Source organism: Eutrigla gurnardus (genome assembly GCF_963514095.1).
Source record: "Eutrigla gurnardus genome assembly, chromosome: 20".
NCBI classification, from domain to species: domain Eukaryota; kingdom Metazoa; phylum Chordata; class Actinopteri; order Perciformes; family Triglidae; genus Eutrigla; species Eutrigla gurnardus.
Window position 1 is genome coordinate 8,101,778 of NC_139931.1, and position 18,944 is coordinate 8,120,721.

The window sequence follows — 18,944 nt, forward strand, 5'->3', positions numbered from 1 at the left end:
AGAGGCTCATGATGACAAAGGCATTACTCATTATCCAAGGGGGCGGGGATTTATCACAAATCTTTGTAATATGATGTGTCATGTTGAAGTATCATTGTTAATCAGTGGCCATATCAACATTAAGGTTGTCATTAAGTTTCATTATTATTATACCGCATCATTTCTAATGATCATGACACACACATATAACCCAATCAGGGAATGCTAATGAAATCATCAACTACTGTAAATAACAGGTCGCACAACAGCCAGTGGCTGCCAAAGAGGTAATTTGTAAGCACACTTATTGCTTATTGATTGTGTTTGTTGAGGGATTGTGAAGCAACTATAAAAAAAATAAAATAAAAAAAAGTAGAGATTACAGTTTAAATTTGTAAAAATCCCCTTATTGAGTTCGTCATATCACTTCAACTGTGAAAGCCAGTGAGCCGGTGAGCAGAGGAGCTGGATCAGTAACAGTGATGGACAAAGGGTTGAAATGGATCAAATAAACGGGTGAAATAAATGTTCATCAAGTTCATCTGCGAGGGCTGTGTGGGTTCATCTGACAATAAAGGTTACAGACTACTGACGTACAGTATATCTGACACCTGGAGCCACGCCAGATGTGAGACACTAATGATTTAAAAAACAAGTCCGCACAAACAACTTCTCATCTGCGTCTTTCTGCGTGCAGGTCATCTGGCTAATATACAGACCCCGACAATGTCAGCCTTTGTTAACTTCGGAGGGCTGAGGCTGACCTCTGACAGTAAACACACCAGGGTGGAAACCATCACCATGGCGATGGTGCGGACCCCCTGCCAATACCAAGGGGCCAGTTGGGCCCTCATGTCCTGCCTTGTCAACCCCCTCTATGGTTCATGGGAGGTCCCCATAGGTCGGGTCTTCCCTGCTGCCCCTCAGGAGCCGACCCCAGGTCTGTGACTGGCCCGAGACCAGGGGTGTCCTTGGCTCCTGGCCCTATAAAAAGACCCTTGAAAGGGGGCTTGAGGGGGAGAGGTTATGGGGTGTAACTGTCCCTCTGTTTGGGAAGATATTATTACAGGGACAGGTCAGATCCAGCCTCACTACAAAGAGCCCTATAAATAGAGACGGAAAGGAACACATAAATCACTTGTGGGTCCAATCAGTTTTTTTAATGTTGACTGCTTCTTCTTCTTCTTTTTATTGCGAGGGGCACAAAATACACAAAGCAGCTTGATTGTCTTTTAGTATCTCAAGTCAGATTTGATGGAAAACACATCCTGTATAGCAATTTAAGAGATTTTTTTTTTACGACTGCATTATCTTGTCTCCTGAGGAGCCTCGGCCCGTCGTAACTGCTACTGGCCACCTCAGTTAAAGTCATAAACACTCAGAGAGAGTGTGTGTGTGTCTACCGGTGCTGTCCTCTCTGCGCTGCAGCTCTGTGATCAGTAACTGCTCTCAATTACAGTATTGTGAGCCGTTCCTTTCGGCTTGGGGTTAAACTCTTTGCAGACCCCTTTGAAGTGCTCATCCCTTTATCTCAAGCCAGAGCCAAGAATTTGGGGGAGGACAATGGAAAATGAAACCAAGAGGGAAGCTTATGGCAATTATCAACCAGGGCCATGAGGAGGAAGTCAGAGAGAGAGAGAGAGAGACATAGAGAGAGAGCAGATAAAGAGAGCAGGAGACAGCTAATGTAGGACAGGGGGTTACTGTTTCAAGTTTGTTTGGTGTGTACACACCCCGGGCAACAACCGACTGCCGAGAGAGGAAATGGAGGCTACCTCTTCAAAGTAGGTGACAACAAGGGGACAATGGCCTCCGAGGGGAGCAAAGAGTTGATGAGAGGAGCCGTGGCGGTTGGTGGTGGGGGTCAAAAACACAACACAATCTGGGACCAAAGAGCGCCGGAAAGAGGACGGGGCGGAGAAGGACGGAGGAGAGCGGAGGCAGAAGTGCTGTTGTCAGCAGAATCAAGTGGCACGCAGAGAGCTGGGCAAGATACAATTAAAGTGTGGAGTTAAGACAGGCTTTGAAGTCGGACATGGTGCATAATACCCTTAAAAGTTAAGGAAGGGCAACAATTCGCCGGCTTGTTATGGGGGCTGTTTTGAAAGAGGGAGAGGAGGAAAAAAGAAAGAGTGCGGGTGGTTAGGGGAAAGGGGGGGGGGGGGGGGTGTTTTGAAAGGGTTCAGTTTGAGGGGAATTAAGTTGGATTTCAAGCGCCAATTGGCCCCAGAAGGATGCTTTTTTTCTTCTTCTTCTTGCGAAACAGAATGCAAAGTGTGAGTGGGAGTTGGCGCCTACCTGTGCATTTTGAGGATGAGTGTGTGAAGGAGGGAAGAAGGGGAAAGAGAGATGTGTCGGAGAGAGTGGAAGAGGGAGCGAGACAGGTGAAAGAAGAAAGAATGAGACATGACATAGGTAGGGGATTGCTGGGGAAGGAAGGCAGAGAAGAAATAAAAGAGGGGCTCGAAGAGAGGATGGGGAGGGGGGGGGGGGGGGTTGTTGAAGGTTATTTATTGTTTTTTTTCCCTTCGTTTTAATCCCATTTTGCGCTTGACTTTTAAGTCTACCAATGTATAGAAACAATGTCGGATGCACTGTCTAATCCCGTTTGGGCCATGACGCTCACTCCGCACTGACAGTAATGACTTTCATTTCCTCTGCTGCTCGCGCCGAGGCACCACGCAGACACTTCACAGGCCCGGACGCCACTGCTCCGCCATGCTTGACAGGACAGCGATCCGTCTCCGAAATCAGTCTTAACCTGAAACCCGGGGCTCCCTCGCTCGTCCTTAATCCATCACTTTAACCCCATCTTCCTCTTCTCTGACTCCGGAGCGCAGAGGGGTTCCCAGACCGCTAAGGTCATTAACTTGCTCGTCCATTCAACAGATTCCAGATTGTTATCTCCCCCCCCATCCTTGCTTCCTGTTCCTCCATTAGAGGGGTGTGACACATGGACAGGGTGAGCACCGCGGCAACACACACATGCTCTGATGAGGGCAGACAGCTCAAACACCGTCTCACTTGACAAGAAGATTCAAATCGTGTTCACTAATGTGAATCTTTCTTGTGAGATTTGAGTCAGCAGCTTCACAGATTATTATACTGATGTGATAACACCGCATGTCACCATTAGACCACCTTTTTAGGGCAGTGGGTACCTTTGAGATCATCTATAATGTTCCTATTCATTTTGGGAGGAAGGAGGAATCAACATTCTGTGATCACGCATGAGTTTTTGGACTAAATATCTTAGGATTGATCAAACAAAGGATGAAAAAGTTGCATTTACGAACAGATCATAAATATCTAAGGTAGCGCAAAATTAATGAAAAAAAGAACATGCACATATGTGAAATTACTTACAAACAGAGGCAAAAGTTGAAAACACAGTGCAGCGGTTTTGTGTTCAGCCTCCACACCGCTTTCTACAATCATACAAGTAAATGATGCACTTGGGAGAATGTTTCTCTTGGAAAGTTAATGAAAAGAGAGCCAAGAGAAGACGAAGAAAAACATGCATTGCCAACTTCATCTGCATTAGCGTGGATGTGGCCACAGTCTGCTAAACCATCACCAGCTCTGGTGCCAGAATACGTGCAGGAGAACAAAAAAGAAATAGAGATAAATGGCAAGAACGAGACAGAGACATCCAGACAAACCTCCCACGCTTGTCTTTAGTGCATGGTCTTCTGTCCCTCTCAACCCACACTATCAGCCCAGACGGCAAACTCATGGCACGATCACAAACACACTCTTCCACTCCGGAGCCTCGAACACACCTGCATAGCCTCGAACACAGCTGCATATCCCCCATCATGTTTCATAGCTCATGTTGCATTTAAGTGACAGGGCAGGGGGGGAACAAGTGAAGTAAATAAATAAAAAAATCATTGCCATAAATACCGTATCAACAAAGAGAGCGCGATACAAGCTGGGAGAGAGACAAAGGCAGGAACCCATGATGGGAGACATGGCGCGTGTGAGGAGTGTTGGCGATAAACAGGTTTATTTATGCGCGCGGCGTACAAGCAGCCGAACACAGGGCCTCCTCGGGTCTGACTCACAATACAGCTGCTATAAAAAGCTCCGGTGACACGCGAGCGCGCGCAATGACTTTGTCAATCACGCCGCCGATGTACTGTAGTCAATCCCAGAGGGCTCAGAGCGAGCAGCGCGCGCGCACAAATCGTCACACGCGTGGATGTAGTAAGAGGCGGAGAGAGGGAGAGAGAGAGAGAGAGAGAGAGAGAGGATGACCTCGAATCACCCGAAACTGCAGTCGATTGCAAAAAATCGCTGCTGCTCTTTCAAATCCGCGTCCTCAAATAGCTCTCTCAGATATCCTACAGGAATAAAATACTTCAAAACATAAACCGGTTTAAGGTTCCTACTGCACCACATTTGCAGTTGCTCTACATTTTTCTGATTTTGGTGCCATGAGGCTGTTTTTTTTGTTGTTTTTTTTTAAATCTCATGTGCTTTTGTGAACTCTTTAGCCAATAAAACATTTAAACCTCCAGCTGAAGCGAACACGTGAGAAACGTCTAAATGACAGCACACCAGCCTTGAAAGTGAGAATATGGTGGGAGTCTTGGGAGCTGCCCTTTAACCGTAGTCACATGATTGGAAGGGAGGGCTTTGATCCCTAATGGGGGGCTACATTGGCCCTCCTTGTTTACACATGCACAGTTATGGAGGACATTTCGGTGTTGGACAATACACAAGAGAGGTTCGTGTTGCACAAATGTGTAAATGACGATGTGCAAAAAGAAGAAAGGTGTGCACGATCATAAGAGGACGTAGCGCCCCCTAAAGCCTGTTGGGGGATGGCAGTGCGCTGCGAACCAAGCGATCATCACATCATGAAACGGCGCGTTCTCGAACGCAACATCCTTCCAGGAAAGACTGTCCAAGAGTTTCCCGTCATCGTCGCCATGTAATTGTTCCTTGACAAATCATCCTTTCCAAGTAAAACCAAACGCCTGTCTTTCTGTGCGACGGATGATTTATGACTTATGAGGACACAATCAGTGCTGCACGTTCAAGTTGGAAGCGTTGCAACGGTTCTCAACCCTCTTGTGCACTTCAGCCAGAAACAACAGACTCTACACAACGCTTTGTGCTGAAAGACTAAATTCCTGTTTCTCAGATGTCGGCCTGACAGTCCTCCTCCTCCTCCTCCTCCTCCTCCTCCTCCGGCTCTCTTTTTTCCCCTGTTTCGTCTCTCTTTGCCTGGGCAGCAAGAATAAGCACATCAAATAAATACAGCGAGGGGGTATAGTGTTTCGCTTGGAGACAGCGGAACGGGTCGCGGACAATGGGAGCGCATTGGAAGTGTGCGAACCGCGGGTGTAAAGAGAAAGCCATTCCAATGCAAATAAGTGCAGAGGTCTCTTTGAAATCAAATCTGATTTTGGAATTTAATAACGCCTCCAAATTGTTTTCCAGGGGAAGTTTTTGAATGTGATCATTATTCAAGCATTCCTCGCCTACCAGAGAGACACAGACCCCAACGAGCTCATAATGAAGCCCATCCTTGGTCCACCAAATGTTACAATCGTCATAAAACCTCCACACTCTGGAGACATCGGAGGAGACTTGGAGACGCGGCGGCCATCTTTTGCGGATTCGATCCGTCTGAGTCATTCGGCGCGGGTTTGAGGGGAGCCGGCGCTAACCGGGGGGTGGCGGAGGGAGGAACGGCGGGCCCGAGGACTGTAGCGTTTGGCCCCAAGTTCAAACAATCGACTCGCGGCGCTCTTTATCTGAACCAACCACAAAACCCCCCGACTGCTCTTTACAGTTCAAATGGGGGCGCGGCGGGCAGAAAGCAACGCTGAACAGTGACGGGGGAGAGATGGGAATTCAAGGTCTTTGACTTCAGTGTTCAGCTACGGAGCTAATCTATCATTAACATGTTGCGGTCGCAGAAAAACAAGGGCAGTGGCAGGATTTGCCCTAATTGAGGGACTAATTATGAGATATTTGAAGAAGATGAAAAACATGCTCAGCATTAAAAACAAAAAAAAAGCATGACAACAGAAAATTATGCAAAGTCTTTATTAAAAATAATGGATTTCGGCAATATCAAATATTAATAACGTCATGTTAATGATAGAAAAATAAAAAACAATGCAAATTGAGAACATAATACATATATTTTCCAACAAGACAAAGCAACACTAAAATCTGACAATGAATAAATATTTCATACGCTGATAAAACAATGGGAGATCAAACTAAAAGATGACGGTCCAGTGGCATGACAGGTGTGTTAAAGACTTGTAACAGTCAACAATGCTCACATCTGATTGGACGCCTCCACATCCAGGCGGTGGTTCTCCCATGGTTACCTGCACAGAAAGACCAGTATTCAACTTGGAATAATTACCGATATTAAAGAATACCACCGCGGATTGAGACTCTCTAATCGACTGCTCCTTTGAGATCGTCAACGTCTCCGTCGCTTTAAGTTGCGAGCGCGGCGAAATAACCGGTTATTTACTGCCATGCGCGTGACTGGCAGTCCTGAGAGATGCGAGCGGAGACGTGAGCGCCGGCGTCGTTTGACGAGGCCTCTTATCATTCACGACACGCTCCTCATAAAGACATAAATGGCTCTTACACTGTGATGGATGGGAGGCGAATCAAAGCCCTCAGGACAGGAAGCTGTCATCGCCAACCACAAGACGTCATCTAACGTAGCCGCATCGTTACAAAGTAGCAGATGACAAATCCTGGATGTTCATACTTCGCTGTAAGTCGCGACCCTAAGTACACCGGCGTAAAAATAAAAGGCACATGCTTCTGCACATGAAGTACAGACCTCCATGTGAACTGTGCATGGGCACGTATGCACAGGCGTTTCTGTCCAATCCAAACAATCATGCTAACCTCCTGCTGCGACAGGCATCCAGGTCTTCCTGTAGCAGAGAGGCTCTCTTCTGAAGGAAGGTCACCTGCAACACAGACACGCAATCTTCAGAAATAGACTCTTGATTAGTTGTTTAATCACAGTGAGGAAAGTCGGAAAGAGGAAGAGGAGAAGGCTAGCTAAGTGGAAGAAAGGCTCGGTTGTTGAGCCCGGGGGTCAGGACGGCAGGGGTCGGGGGGGTCAGGAGATTAGGGCAGTGGGGTCAAGGCACATGGGGACACAGGGGAGATTATGAGCCAGGTTAGTTGAGGTTAGGACGCTGTGAGAGATTCTTTTGTTTGGCTACAAAGTGTGAGTTTATTCATGAAGTGTCTTTGGCCGAAGTGAAAATAAACCCCATCTACATTTACACGGCATCGAGAGCCTGGCAGAATAATCACGGCTCCGAAAGAATCTGTATTGTTCTGGGACTACCGTACTGGAGCCGAGGGTACATTCCTTTCTGTGGGGGAGACCTCAGGAAAGTTCTAGCATTTCATTTGGCGCTTCGGAGTGGCGAAGCGTATGCAAAAAAAAAAAAAAAAAAAAAAGCCTCCGGAGACATGAAAACTCTCCCCCCGACTTTTTTTCCCCTCTTTCTCCACCGTGTAAAAATAATGCATGTTAATGTGCAAAAAAACATCGCAAACGAGAGGAATGACATCTTATAAACATATCCGATCACAGAGCTGCGGTGATGCACGCTGAAACGGGATCTCGGGAAAACCGACTTGAACAAGGCGCTCGTACTGCGTGCTCCTATCATCGCTACAGAAACTCCTCGTTTGTTCCGAGGTGGAAAAGCTGCAAAAAAATGAAAACGAAGTTGCTCAGTGATGTTGCTGCGAGACGCGGCGATCCATCTGGATTATGTTTCTGATGGTTTTGATTAATAGTTAAGGGAAAGCAGGACTTTACACAGAGAATCTGTCCAATATAGTGTATATAGTCGTGTTGAGATGGGTATGGATTGATGAAAGACAGGAGAGACCATGTTTAACATTCTTTGTAAAGCCGCCATATTGAAGGTGTCGGCATGTGTCAACAGTCGCTTGTCACCTGAGTTTTCAGGGAGGTGATGGTGTCCTCCAGTTCCTGTTGGAGCTCCGCCGGCAACAAGCCCTTGATCTTGTCCTCGTACTCCTGACACGCCGCCGTCACCTGGGACGACAGAGGCAGGAAGGAAGGGATACATTCATGTTCCATATTATAAAAGGGATTCAATCAGCAAATCCATACAGGAAGGCTGTCCTTGAGCAAGGCACTGAACCCCCCCCAAGTTCATTTCATGTCTGTATCCATATTGAAATCATCTGTTGGTCTATTAAGATAAAAAAAAAAAAAAAAAAAAAAACAGACACAATTAAAGACAAAATCAAGTAATGGAAAAATAATCAATTCAAGTCTGAATTCATATTCATGAATAAGTGCTTCTGCTTGCCGACCCATTCACATAAACACTTGCATGTCATGCATGCACAGTGCCAAGTGAACACACACACACACACACACACACACACACACACACACACACACACACACACACACACACACACACACACACACACACACACACACACACACACACACACACACACACACAGACAGTGGGTATCCCCTCTTTATTCATGGCTCAGAGTATTCCCCCGCTCTTCACAGCTCCTTCACATCTCCACAGGGGGTCTGCAACACTGGCAAGGACTCGCTCTGCACAAACACCCCCTACTGGTGGCTGATGACTACAGCCAGATCTGACACAATGCATTTATGGGGCCTGACACAGCTGGGGTTTGGAAGAGGACAGGGCCGCGGTGGAGGGCAGAACACATCAAACGGGGCGAGCGGCTCTGCAGCTAGCAAGCTAGCTCCACTGGGGAGGACCGGAGGAAGTCTGTCTGGGGCTAAATTACACTCCACTAAACCAGAGTCTGATTATAGAAGTTGAAAAGGGTTTGGTAAGCGCAACCCCCCCCCCCCCCCCCGCTTTACCCACAAACACACATGAATGAACACACACAAGCACACATATGCACAAACGCAGAGCTTTTTTTTTTTTTTTTACAGTACTGTAAAAGCATTTACAGCATTTTGAAAAGAGTTGCCGGATCAATTAATTCGGAGCTTGATGAATAGTTTAGAAAGAGCTGGAGGAATCAACGGGGGAGCTTTGAAAAAGAAAGCAACCGTTTTTTTTCACCCCACATATTTCAAGGTGTAACCAGGGGAGAGTCTGAGCATTTCAACCGAGTGTAATGTCTTTGACGGAGCCAAAGTCCGGCTAACATTAAGACTATCCCCCCCCCCCCCCCCCCCCCCTCTCATCAGTCCAGTCTTTCATGTGAAGAGAGCGTGAATGAGGTGAGGGGGAGGGAAAAAAAGATTGGTTTTCCTAAAATAATTTTCCTGTTGTGGATTTAACTGATTGTTCTGGCTTTGGCTAATTAATCTTCCTGGGCACAATGAAAGGGATTGGGAAGCACTTCAAAGCAACCCCCAGTATAAATGATCCCAACATGAAGCAGCTCACTTTGTCTCGGCACAGTGTGCAGTAGATTAGACTGCCACAACTTTGCCATTTTTTTTATTTTATTTTGAGGCTCCTTCTGGCCCTATTCATCTTAAAAGTTTTACAGAAATATGTCTTTTTTTTCTCCCTCTGTGTGTGAGAACGGAGTCAGGGATAATTTGAGAGTGACCTTTTCAAACAAGTGGCAGAGAGAGAGAGAGAGAAAAGCGGGGTTTCAGAAGCTCTAATTTGAATGCCGGGGAAGTTAAAAAATCAGCTGAAGCTATGGGAGTGCAGATTTAAAAAAAAAAAAAAAAAAGTCTATCTATCTATAGCAGCTTCTGTAGTCATAACAAAACGGCAAGCCAAGACAAAACACACTCCGCTACCTCAGACCAAAGCAATAAACAATGGTTGAATAAACACATCCCTTACCAACCGTTCTGAATATAAGTCTAGATTTCTTCAAAAAGCCGCGCTCCTTTTTTCGGTTCTGCATTCTTGGTTCATGTATGGTGCAGCCACCGCAGCAATGAGAGATCCGCTCGGCCCTAAATTACAAGCTCCTTTGCGGCGACGCTGTCTCCATTTTCCTTCCCATACATTAGAATGGGCAAGGCAGCAGCGGCGCTCGCCAGGACTCACAGGGAGCAACGGGGACGGCCGTGTACTGTACGTACGGGCGGGAATGTTGGCCCTCGTAGACGGAGGGAAGCCCGGACTGCAACCTATGTGTGATGTAATACGGCAAGGTCGTGAACCTGGCATGCAGCCCAATAACTTCCTGCACCGCACTGGATAAATCCTTACTTGTTACACCTGTATTGAAGGATTTTTGCACAAATTTGAGTCAGCAGAGGCTATTTTTTATTGTCTTTAGCTCCAACACCTTCAGTTAAATCTGTTATCTTCTCTATTTACCTTCATTTTGTTGATATCGTAAAGTTAGCATTGCACATGCACATGGGCTGAATATCGACATTAGCATCACATCTTTCACATCACGTCTATCTAAAGCTTAGCCATAGTTTTTTTTTATAATAACATCTCTCGAGCTCGGCGAACAGACACAGGAAAAAGACAGACATGGGAAGGTAAAGTGCCGATTCAAATTTCTGACTTCACCGCAACGGCAGCATCTCTCAAACTCCCCAAAGATGTCTGACTGGTTCCTTCAGCTTTGCATCCTCTCGCCTCTTCCAGGGTCCCTCCTCTCACATCTCGCTTTTTCATTCACGCAAACACATTTCTCTCTGCTTTTCTCTACATTTGTTCTTTTTTTCTTACAGCAAAGCTGCGTTTGTTTCTCTGACAGGTGGCGGGAGGCGTGTGACAGAAGAGAGCCTCCTCGCCATGACGACAGATGTAGGGTGCCTTTGAACGGCGCTGCTGATCAAACTTTCCATGAGGTTTTGGTCATTGACGGACTCCAGATGAGAGCGATAGAAGAGAGGAAGGGAAACGTGGGAAGAAAAAAAAGAAGTGTGCCACTATTTCCCAAAGCAATGAAAAGGGACTTTGACTTTCAGGAGAGAGAGAAAAAAAAAATCAGGTTTCATCTCCGCAGCTCTTTTAAAAACGCAATCTTTTTGTTTGTTCCTGATGAAGCGTGATTCTCGAGTTTTGAAGACTGCGAGGATCGGCAGTCGTTTTCCCCTCCCAGTCATCTTAAAATGACAACATTTCATCTATATATAGTCTTTAGATTGTGGTTTTGACTTTCCCTCGCGTTTGGTACCGTCACATGGTGTGGTTTTTGACAGCTGCCAGCAGAAAGATACAAGCCCCCAACACTTTCAACGTTCAAATGAAGTTTGTCACAATCGTTGGGAAGCTTGATGTATGCTAATGAAGATGGTGTGTGTGTGTGTGCAGGCTTGCCTGGGACAGGTTCGGGGGGGTGAGGAGCTGTGGGAAAGACATTTTTGATATACCCCCTTGTTCCAAAGTGACAAAAACCTTGTCAGGAACAAGGGGGTACATCAAAAATGACGCCACTCACAAAGTTTGCACCTCCACATCCACTGAGTTGGCACTCAGAGTTCACCAAGGAGCGATTTGAATTCAAAAATGCTTTACTGCAAGAGTTGGGGGGGGGGAAGGAGGGGATTAGAAGTGGCTACAGATCTTATTGAAGTTGTTAGAACTATGGGATGGATTGGTAGCTGCTGATGTAATGTGCCTCAACAAAAACAGCACACAGGAAAAAACGGGTGCAGAACTTAAAGTTCAGCTCCTCTTGCATTTTTATGTCTGCATCAATACGGAAAACAACTACAGAAATGGTTGAATTTTTTTTTTTTTTCCCCCTCCGAGGTCCCACGTTGCAGGAGATACACACACTCTGAAACTTGTACAGTTCACCGTGGCCCGCCGTATCATTATGTATTTATACAAAAAGTCTGTGCTCCTCTCTTCAAGGAGAATCGAACCACACAAGGAGCTGCTGATCCGCCATTTTAGAGTGGGGGAGCCTGCGAGGGCCCTGCGAGTGTGAGGCAAGCAAACATCTGTGTGAAGTCTGGGCAGAAAGGCTGTTTTTGCATGTGAGGGATCAGATTACAAAGACAAGTCTTGGCAGATAAACTAGGGCAATATCAGCGCGAGGGGAATAAGAGTGGAACGTTGCGATCATATACAAAAAAAATGTGGATGCACATAGACACTGATGCAAACACAGGAACCAAACACAAATATACAGGAGAAATGCTCTTTCCCTATTGACATGCACCTTGCAGACAAGTTCAGCTCCGTGCAAAGACGATGTAAAGCCGGAGTCATACTTTCCACGTCCTCGGCTACGCCAAAGTCCGTGTGACCTAAATGTCGTCATCGGAGGGCGTGCACGAATCACGTGGACTAAATAACAGATAAAACACTGTGTTTTCTATGATATTTCTGTTATTTTCGAGGACATTTGATAGAAATAAAGCCAAGAACCTGTCCGACCAATGAGACGGCTGTGAGTCAGGCACTGGCGCCGCAAACGTCTCCACTGCCTCTTCTCCCTCCGATGGAGACATTAGTTGCTGCACCTTATTAAAAAAAAAAAGCTCTTGCCGTAACTGTGGGGGGCTTCAGATCTCATCACTTCCAGTCTCTACCTCAGCTGTCGTATCTGTCGAGGCATCGCTTTGAGCTCTGAGTTGGCTGGTGCGCGGAGATTCCTTCATTCTTATCTGACTGTGGCACACTTCCTGTTTGTGTCTCTGCTGCCAACTTTGTCACAGCAAAACAAACTGCGACAGATTAGCGAATGTGTTCGTGGCAGAGAATTAGGAACAGCCGAGTACGTACAATTGGTACCAAATGCTAATCAAATTGGGAGTCTTGTTTACCCGTTCTTGATATATTGCCTGATTTAAATCATAATGTTGCTGATTTCATACCAGAAAGAAGCATTTTTTTTTTGTATCAGCATTCAAATCTGTGTTTCTCACTGGGCTCCAGTATCAAAACATTTCAGCCAATCAAGACTTAGCTCTATGGACCACAAGCTATAAGTGGGCTGTGAGGGATTCAATGTGCCAAATAAAAGCACATGTAATTAAATTAACTAACTATAGTAGTTAAAAATGCTGCACAATATATATTTATATATATCATTTAATGTCTTCAAAGCCGTGGGCCAACCGACATCATCTACCTGACGTACACTTTATGTAACCGATACGTCACGGTGGTTGCTAGGGAACTTGACCATGCATTTGACTTTTAGAAACATAAAAAAGATTCACTTTTCAGCTTGAGAAAGAAATACCAGAGAGCAGGTACATTTAGAGACTCTTTGTATGCGTAGCACACTGAGCTCGGCCGTGAAAAACTCCATCACATGGAGGGGAAAACTCTTCTCCAATAGGTCGATTGATTGTGTCCTCGGGGATGGATCGCACAGTAAAATAACACCAACAAGTCACATAAGTGAAAAGCTGAAAAAGAGTAAGCCGAACTCTTATCCCGACAAAATGATCGGACACCACAGCCGGCGGGGTTCAGGGGTCAGCTATAGGAAACAACGTGCAGCGCCTCTGGGACTGGGTCGGCGACCAACGGCTCCTAAAACCACTGACCCCTTCCTTCAGATTTATGACGGCCGGACACCGAGGTGTGTGACGAGTGTGTGAAGTGTGTACAAGGGTCAGTGGGCGGATCAGAAGGGACACAACAGGATGAATGCCTTTCGGTGTACATACCGGGCTACAAAGAAAGCCTCCTGTGTGAGCGTAGTCATTAGTGCTTTCTTCTCCATGTGTGTCAAGGTCAAAACAGAGCCTGATTACAGGGCATCGGAGGGAGCGACGGGGAGTGTGTGTGTGTGTGTGCACACGGAGGCTTCCCTCTGAACACAGGCGGTGGTGGCATTCCTGGCCCTAGGCGCTGGCTCTTGAAGCCAAATCTCAAGGAATTTGGGAAATGTGCGAGGGGGCATATCTGTGGCTCTGAACAGGAGAACGAGATGGTAGAGTGATGAGGGGAGGGCAGAAAGGAGGGAAGGGAAGGCCATTTTTTTTGTCTTTGTGGCCCCCTGGAGGGTCTAGTAAGGATGGCAACTAAGGTGTGATTGGCGAGGGGCACCAGGTGATGGGTGTTGAAGATGTCTTTAAAGGGACGCACTTCCAAAAATGGTTGGGATGATTAATAACAAAGTCAAGTATAGGTTTTGTGGCTCAGTCCGTGGGGATGTGGTAGCTGGAAAGGTGCCATTTGTGCCAAGATGCCCTTCAGCAAGGCACCGGTCCCCCCCAACCAACTCCTCTTCAAGCTTGACAATAAAATGGTTATTCACGAAACTGCTTTACCTTCTCTTCCGTCTCCAGCTCTTTGCTGAGCAGCTTCTTCTCCGAGCGGTGCAGCTGCCTCTGTAGACTTTCCACCTTCTCCTGCAGCGCCTGGGGGAAGGGAGAGACACTCAGTGTTGTCGGCTGACTGGCGGGAAAAAAAAAGAAAAAGGAAAGCCACTTCAGATCTGCGTGGCGTGATAGGGATAGGCAGTAATCTAGAGTTACATTTGAGCCGGGAAGTGACACGTGTGAACGCAACGGAGAAAACCAGAGTGATCAAGAGGAGACGATGAGAGAATATGGAGGATAGAGAAAGGTGGACGACGAGGAGAGATGCAGCCTGTGATTAGTGTTTGCTTGTTAAAAGGCTAATAATAAAGTCATGACAGTAATTACTGGCAAGCTGGCCTCATTAAGCTTTAAGAGAGAGAGAGGGAGAGACTCGCTCAGGGAATTAGCAAACTTCCTCGGCTTTTGTTAAGTTGCATTCCTTTCAGGATCATTTTCTTTGGCGGCACCGTGAGAGATATACTGTATCATTCAGTGGATAAGAGCCTCTCACACATCCACTCCAAATACCTGAGTTGATCACATTTCCCCATAGGGCGCCAATAAAGAATTTAATCTATTTTGCTCTCTAAGATTCAGGCAAGAAAGAAAGAAAATGCACTGTGTGTGTGTGTGTGACATCCCCCCCCCTCTCTGCCTGTAAGTGATAGCAGTGGAAAGAAAGGCGCAGTTCCTGCATACGACGCAGAACCAGATGTTTTGAGTGCACATGTGGACACTTCGTCTTTGATTAGACGGCATGAAAAGCAGAGAGAGAGAAATATGTGCACACACACACACCCTCCAACAAGTGCATATAGGGCACTGGCTAGCATCAACATCGTCGGTGTGCGTCTCCCCAGTGGAGTTGAGCGAGCGGGCCAGGTGTTGCCTTGTCGATTCTCAGAGCCGGTGGAAACACAGTCCAGGTGATAGGCATGACCCGCCTGATCTACAACCCACTACAGTGACATAAATCACCCACAGAGCCGTTCGGCTTCAGGGCCCGGGTGAACTTCTGGGAAGCAACTCTCCGAGAACTACTGAGGAAACCTTTGTTGTCAGATACAGTGGATGAACTTATATTTCCCTGTTTTATTGGACGTTTAACAATTTGCTTTAAATGAGATTACACCACAGAGGGAAGTCGCGACTGCATTGACGTCGTGGCTAATTTACCCTCCGGCGGATGCATTCCTAGACCGGCGCACATAACTAGACTATTATGATTCAGGATCACGTTGAGGTCAGTGTTTTAGCTCCGCGGCATGAAAGGCAGCCGGGTTTTCCAGCACGTTGATCCTATTAATCAGGGTATTTCTTAGCCAGTCACGATCCCATCACAGCCCACATCTCCATCCAGTGAACAACCCTTGCCTTCGATTTCATCATTTTCATTTTGTTTATCGGTGAATCAAAAGGCGCAAAGACACTAGAAAAGCATTTCTTTTAAGTGGCGTTTGCACCATTTCAACGGTCAAATGATGTAAAAGGCAGGAATGTGTTTGTATCGATTTTTCATTTCTGATTTTGGAGCGATAAATACTTATTGAGAAGGGCATTTCTTGCTGTATTTCTAGTAAGTACTTTCTTCCAACACTTCCCCATCCAAACTTCCATCCATCCTTTCAAGGCAGCAGCTGATGAAGAAGCCCCCTCACCCCCCTCCTCTGCTGAACCTACATCTGATTCCCCGCACTGTGACACAGCATTTCTGGACCAGGTCTTCTGGGAAGTAGGGCTGACTTAGTGGGCCTCAATGGTGACGTGTTCGCCCCTTTCATGTGGGTTTCAACTATCTGATGTGCTCAAAACAACTCCGAGGGCAGAAGTTCAGAACTTGTCACTTCTTTAAAGGAATCATATGGGAGGATTCTGCTGATGAATAAAAAGCACTTTGTGACTCAGACAGGGGCCCCGGAAATATCTGGTCTACATCGCCGTCGGACATAATAGTCTTATTATGCTGTGTTCAGGAATCTCGCTAAGTCTGGTCGCCAGAAATATCGCACAGCTCTCCTGATGCAGCTTGAACACCAGTGTTGGACTTAATCCAATCTAGAATGATGAGTTTGTAAATATGGTCCGCAGGTGCAATAAAAAAAACTTTGGTCAATCGCCTCTTCAGCATCAATCCCTCATTTTCTTTAACTTCCTGACCGTCTTAAATGTGTATTATAAACACACACACATGTATTGCAGGTCTTTCCTATAGAATTTAGTGTGTGAAGGCGTGTGAATGACGGTGTGTGTAGAGGATCCTGCTAAAGTGTCTCCAGATGCTTGGGGCGATATGGTCTCTATCGGTCATGCGGACTGGGATCATTGTGCAGGGGAGAGGCGGGGAGAGATGGAGGGAGTTAGAGGAGAAGGTGGAGAATGAAGGAGTAAACAAAATACAAAGACAGGAGGGGGATAGGAGGAGAGAAAGCTCAGAGAGGTGAGAATGAGAGACGGCGAGGTACCGAGGAAGACAGGAGGGAGGTTCCTGATCGAAGAGGTGGGTTGGGGGGGGGCTGTACCTGCACAGTCCCAGTCAGGAGCTCCAAGGCCTCTCTCTCTCTCTCCATCAGCAATGTGCCTTTCATTCCAAACTTTTGGCTCAAAGGATTAGCCGAGGCACACGCGCACGCACGCAAGCGCCGACAAACACGCCGCTCAGAGCGATCCGTGCAGGTAGAGGCACGCATTAATATTAACAGCAAAAACTTCTAAAAAATGCGAGCGCTACACTCGCAGTCAAATGAGTGTGCAATTCCAGCGGTGTGTGCACACAAACACACACACACACACACACACACACACAGAGGCGCACACAGACACACCGATGCCTGAGTCATGTTTCCTGGGTGGTCCTCGTGAGCAGATAAGGCAAGCATGTTTCCCCAGGGTGAAGTAAAAGCAACAGAGGGCAAGGGTGGGTGGTGGGGGGGGGAGGAAAAAAGCAAAAGAAGAAAGAAGGGAGGGAATAGTGGGAGGAGAGAAAAAAAAAGGCCAGGGGCCTCTTTAAACTTGGTGTTTTGTTAGGAGCCGAGCTGCTCTTCATGTGCGGCGGGGCCTTCTATTTGCAGCGTGCTGTCAGAAGTTTCTCCCAAAGTCTGGATTAAAGAGATCCTCTAATGACACTGAGGCTGGACGACTTCAGACAGCAGCGAAAAACCTCACACTGCACCGCCTCCAGCCAAGGACACGCACACACACACACACACACACACACACACACACACACACACACACACACACACACAAGCAAAAGTGTAAGAACAGATACATACACATGGGCCACGAAGCACACAGACATATAAGCAAAGACACAGTATGAACACACACACACACACACACACACACACACACACACACACACACACACACACACACACACACACACACACACACACACACACACACACACACACACACACACACACACACACACACACACACACACACACACACACACAAGCTTTAGCAGAACAAGGCGGTGTGTGTATGCATGTCTACTGATCCAATAGTAAATAATAAAGGAGGCGCTAACCTCAAGGAGAGGTGGATGGCCAGAGAGATGAGCACAGACTCTCTTTTATCTGCACTTTTATCAAAGGATTGTGGGAAAGGTACAGAAGTGAGTGTTAGAGAGAAGCTGTAGAAGGAGGAGGAGGAGGAGGAGGAGGAGGAGGAGGAGGAGGAGGAGGAGGAGGAGAGAGGTCTCCCTCCTGAGGTGTTAGAGAAGTGAAACTTTTGCTTTGCTGTCTGCCTGCCTGTGTGGAGGACTAAAAAGCCGTGGTTAGGCAAGTGGACCAGGACAGCCCCTCTGAAACATTCCACTGATATTGGTCTGAATTGACTTCCTTTCAGTAGCTTTGATGCCTCTCAGGCCCTTCTTTTCCCGGAGATGATTTGGACCCGAAGAGGAAACATACTGTAATGGCGGCAGCAGCAAACTCGCGGCGAACAGCAAATAGAACAGTTATCTAGTCTATTGCAATATGCACACATGTCGGCACAGTTACGAAGGCGCCTTCCCCAGCACTGATGAAGACATGTTGCAACCGAGCTATGCCCACAGGGGGAACACACTGTTCTCTATCTTCCCGTCTCTGTCTCTTTCAGCTGCTGTGAGCTACAGTAGAAAGAGAATAGGAAACAACTCTGAAATATGCACCATATGCCCTGTGTGTATTTGTGTGTGTGTGTGTGTGTGTTTGTGTGGGCTCACATGCATATATTCTGCTTATCAAATAGCATCATTTAATGGATGTAAAGTTTAGCAAAACTGGAAAACACAATTGCAAATCTCGGTTTTTTATTTCAGGTTCGAAGGTTCAAGGCTCTTACCCGAAATGATGATGTCACACGAGTCGCGAGAAATATTAGCAGGCAACAACATGTCTCTATCTGCGTCTAGCTGAGACTATCTAACTATCAGGCAACAAATCCTCCGTCTCTCCGTTCTTCATCTTGAGAACCGCTCATCCGATCTACTCCCCCCCCCCCGTGGGATGCTTTTTGGTGCAGTTTGGACTAACGCGGCATGTTTAATATTAAGAAACTTGGAATAAACAAGCATGCGGCAGTCTGGGCGGCAGTGGGGGCGGAGCTTCAGGGCACATCATTTCAAACTTTAGGATAAATCTAAAGATCCATTGGAGGCATGTGTTGAATGCAGATTTCAGCAGTTTTAGGTTTTCTAGTCGCCCTTATGTAAACGGTTGAG

At 46.7% G+C, this 18,944-nt stretch overlaps 1 protein-coding gene across 2 annotated transcripts in view; it reads right to left on the reverse strand.

Annotated features, from left to right (window-relative positions):
* Positions 1 to 6,038: 6,038 nt before the first annotated feature.
* Positions 6,039 to 18,944, reverse strand: part of cep112 (centrosomal protein 112) — an 82,132-nt gene continuing 69,226 nt past the window's right edge. The window contains exons 24-27 of one of the 2 annotated variants that reach the window (XM_084036455.1): positions 14,201 to 14,290; positions 7,955 to 8,056; positions 6,877 to 6,941; positions 6,039 to 6,335 (exon numbers count right to left, since the gene is read on the reverse strand). In XM_084036455.1, coding sequence (XP_083892581.1) covers positions 6,332 to 6,335; positions 6,877 to 6,941; positions 7,955 to 8,056; positions 14,201 to 14,290 — 261 coding nt within the window. In that variant the 3' untranslated portion in view covers positions 6,039 to 6,331. Of the gene's footprint in view, positions 6,336 to 6,876; positions 6,942 to 7,954; positions 8,057 to 14,200; positions 14,291 to 18,944 lie in introns of those variants that run through there. The other variant, XR_014599001.1, reaches the window with a different exon arrangement.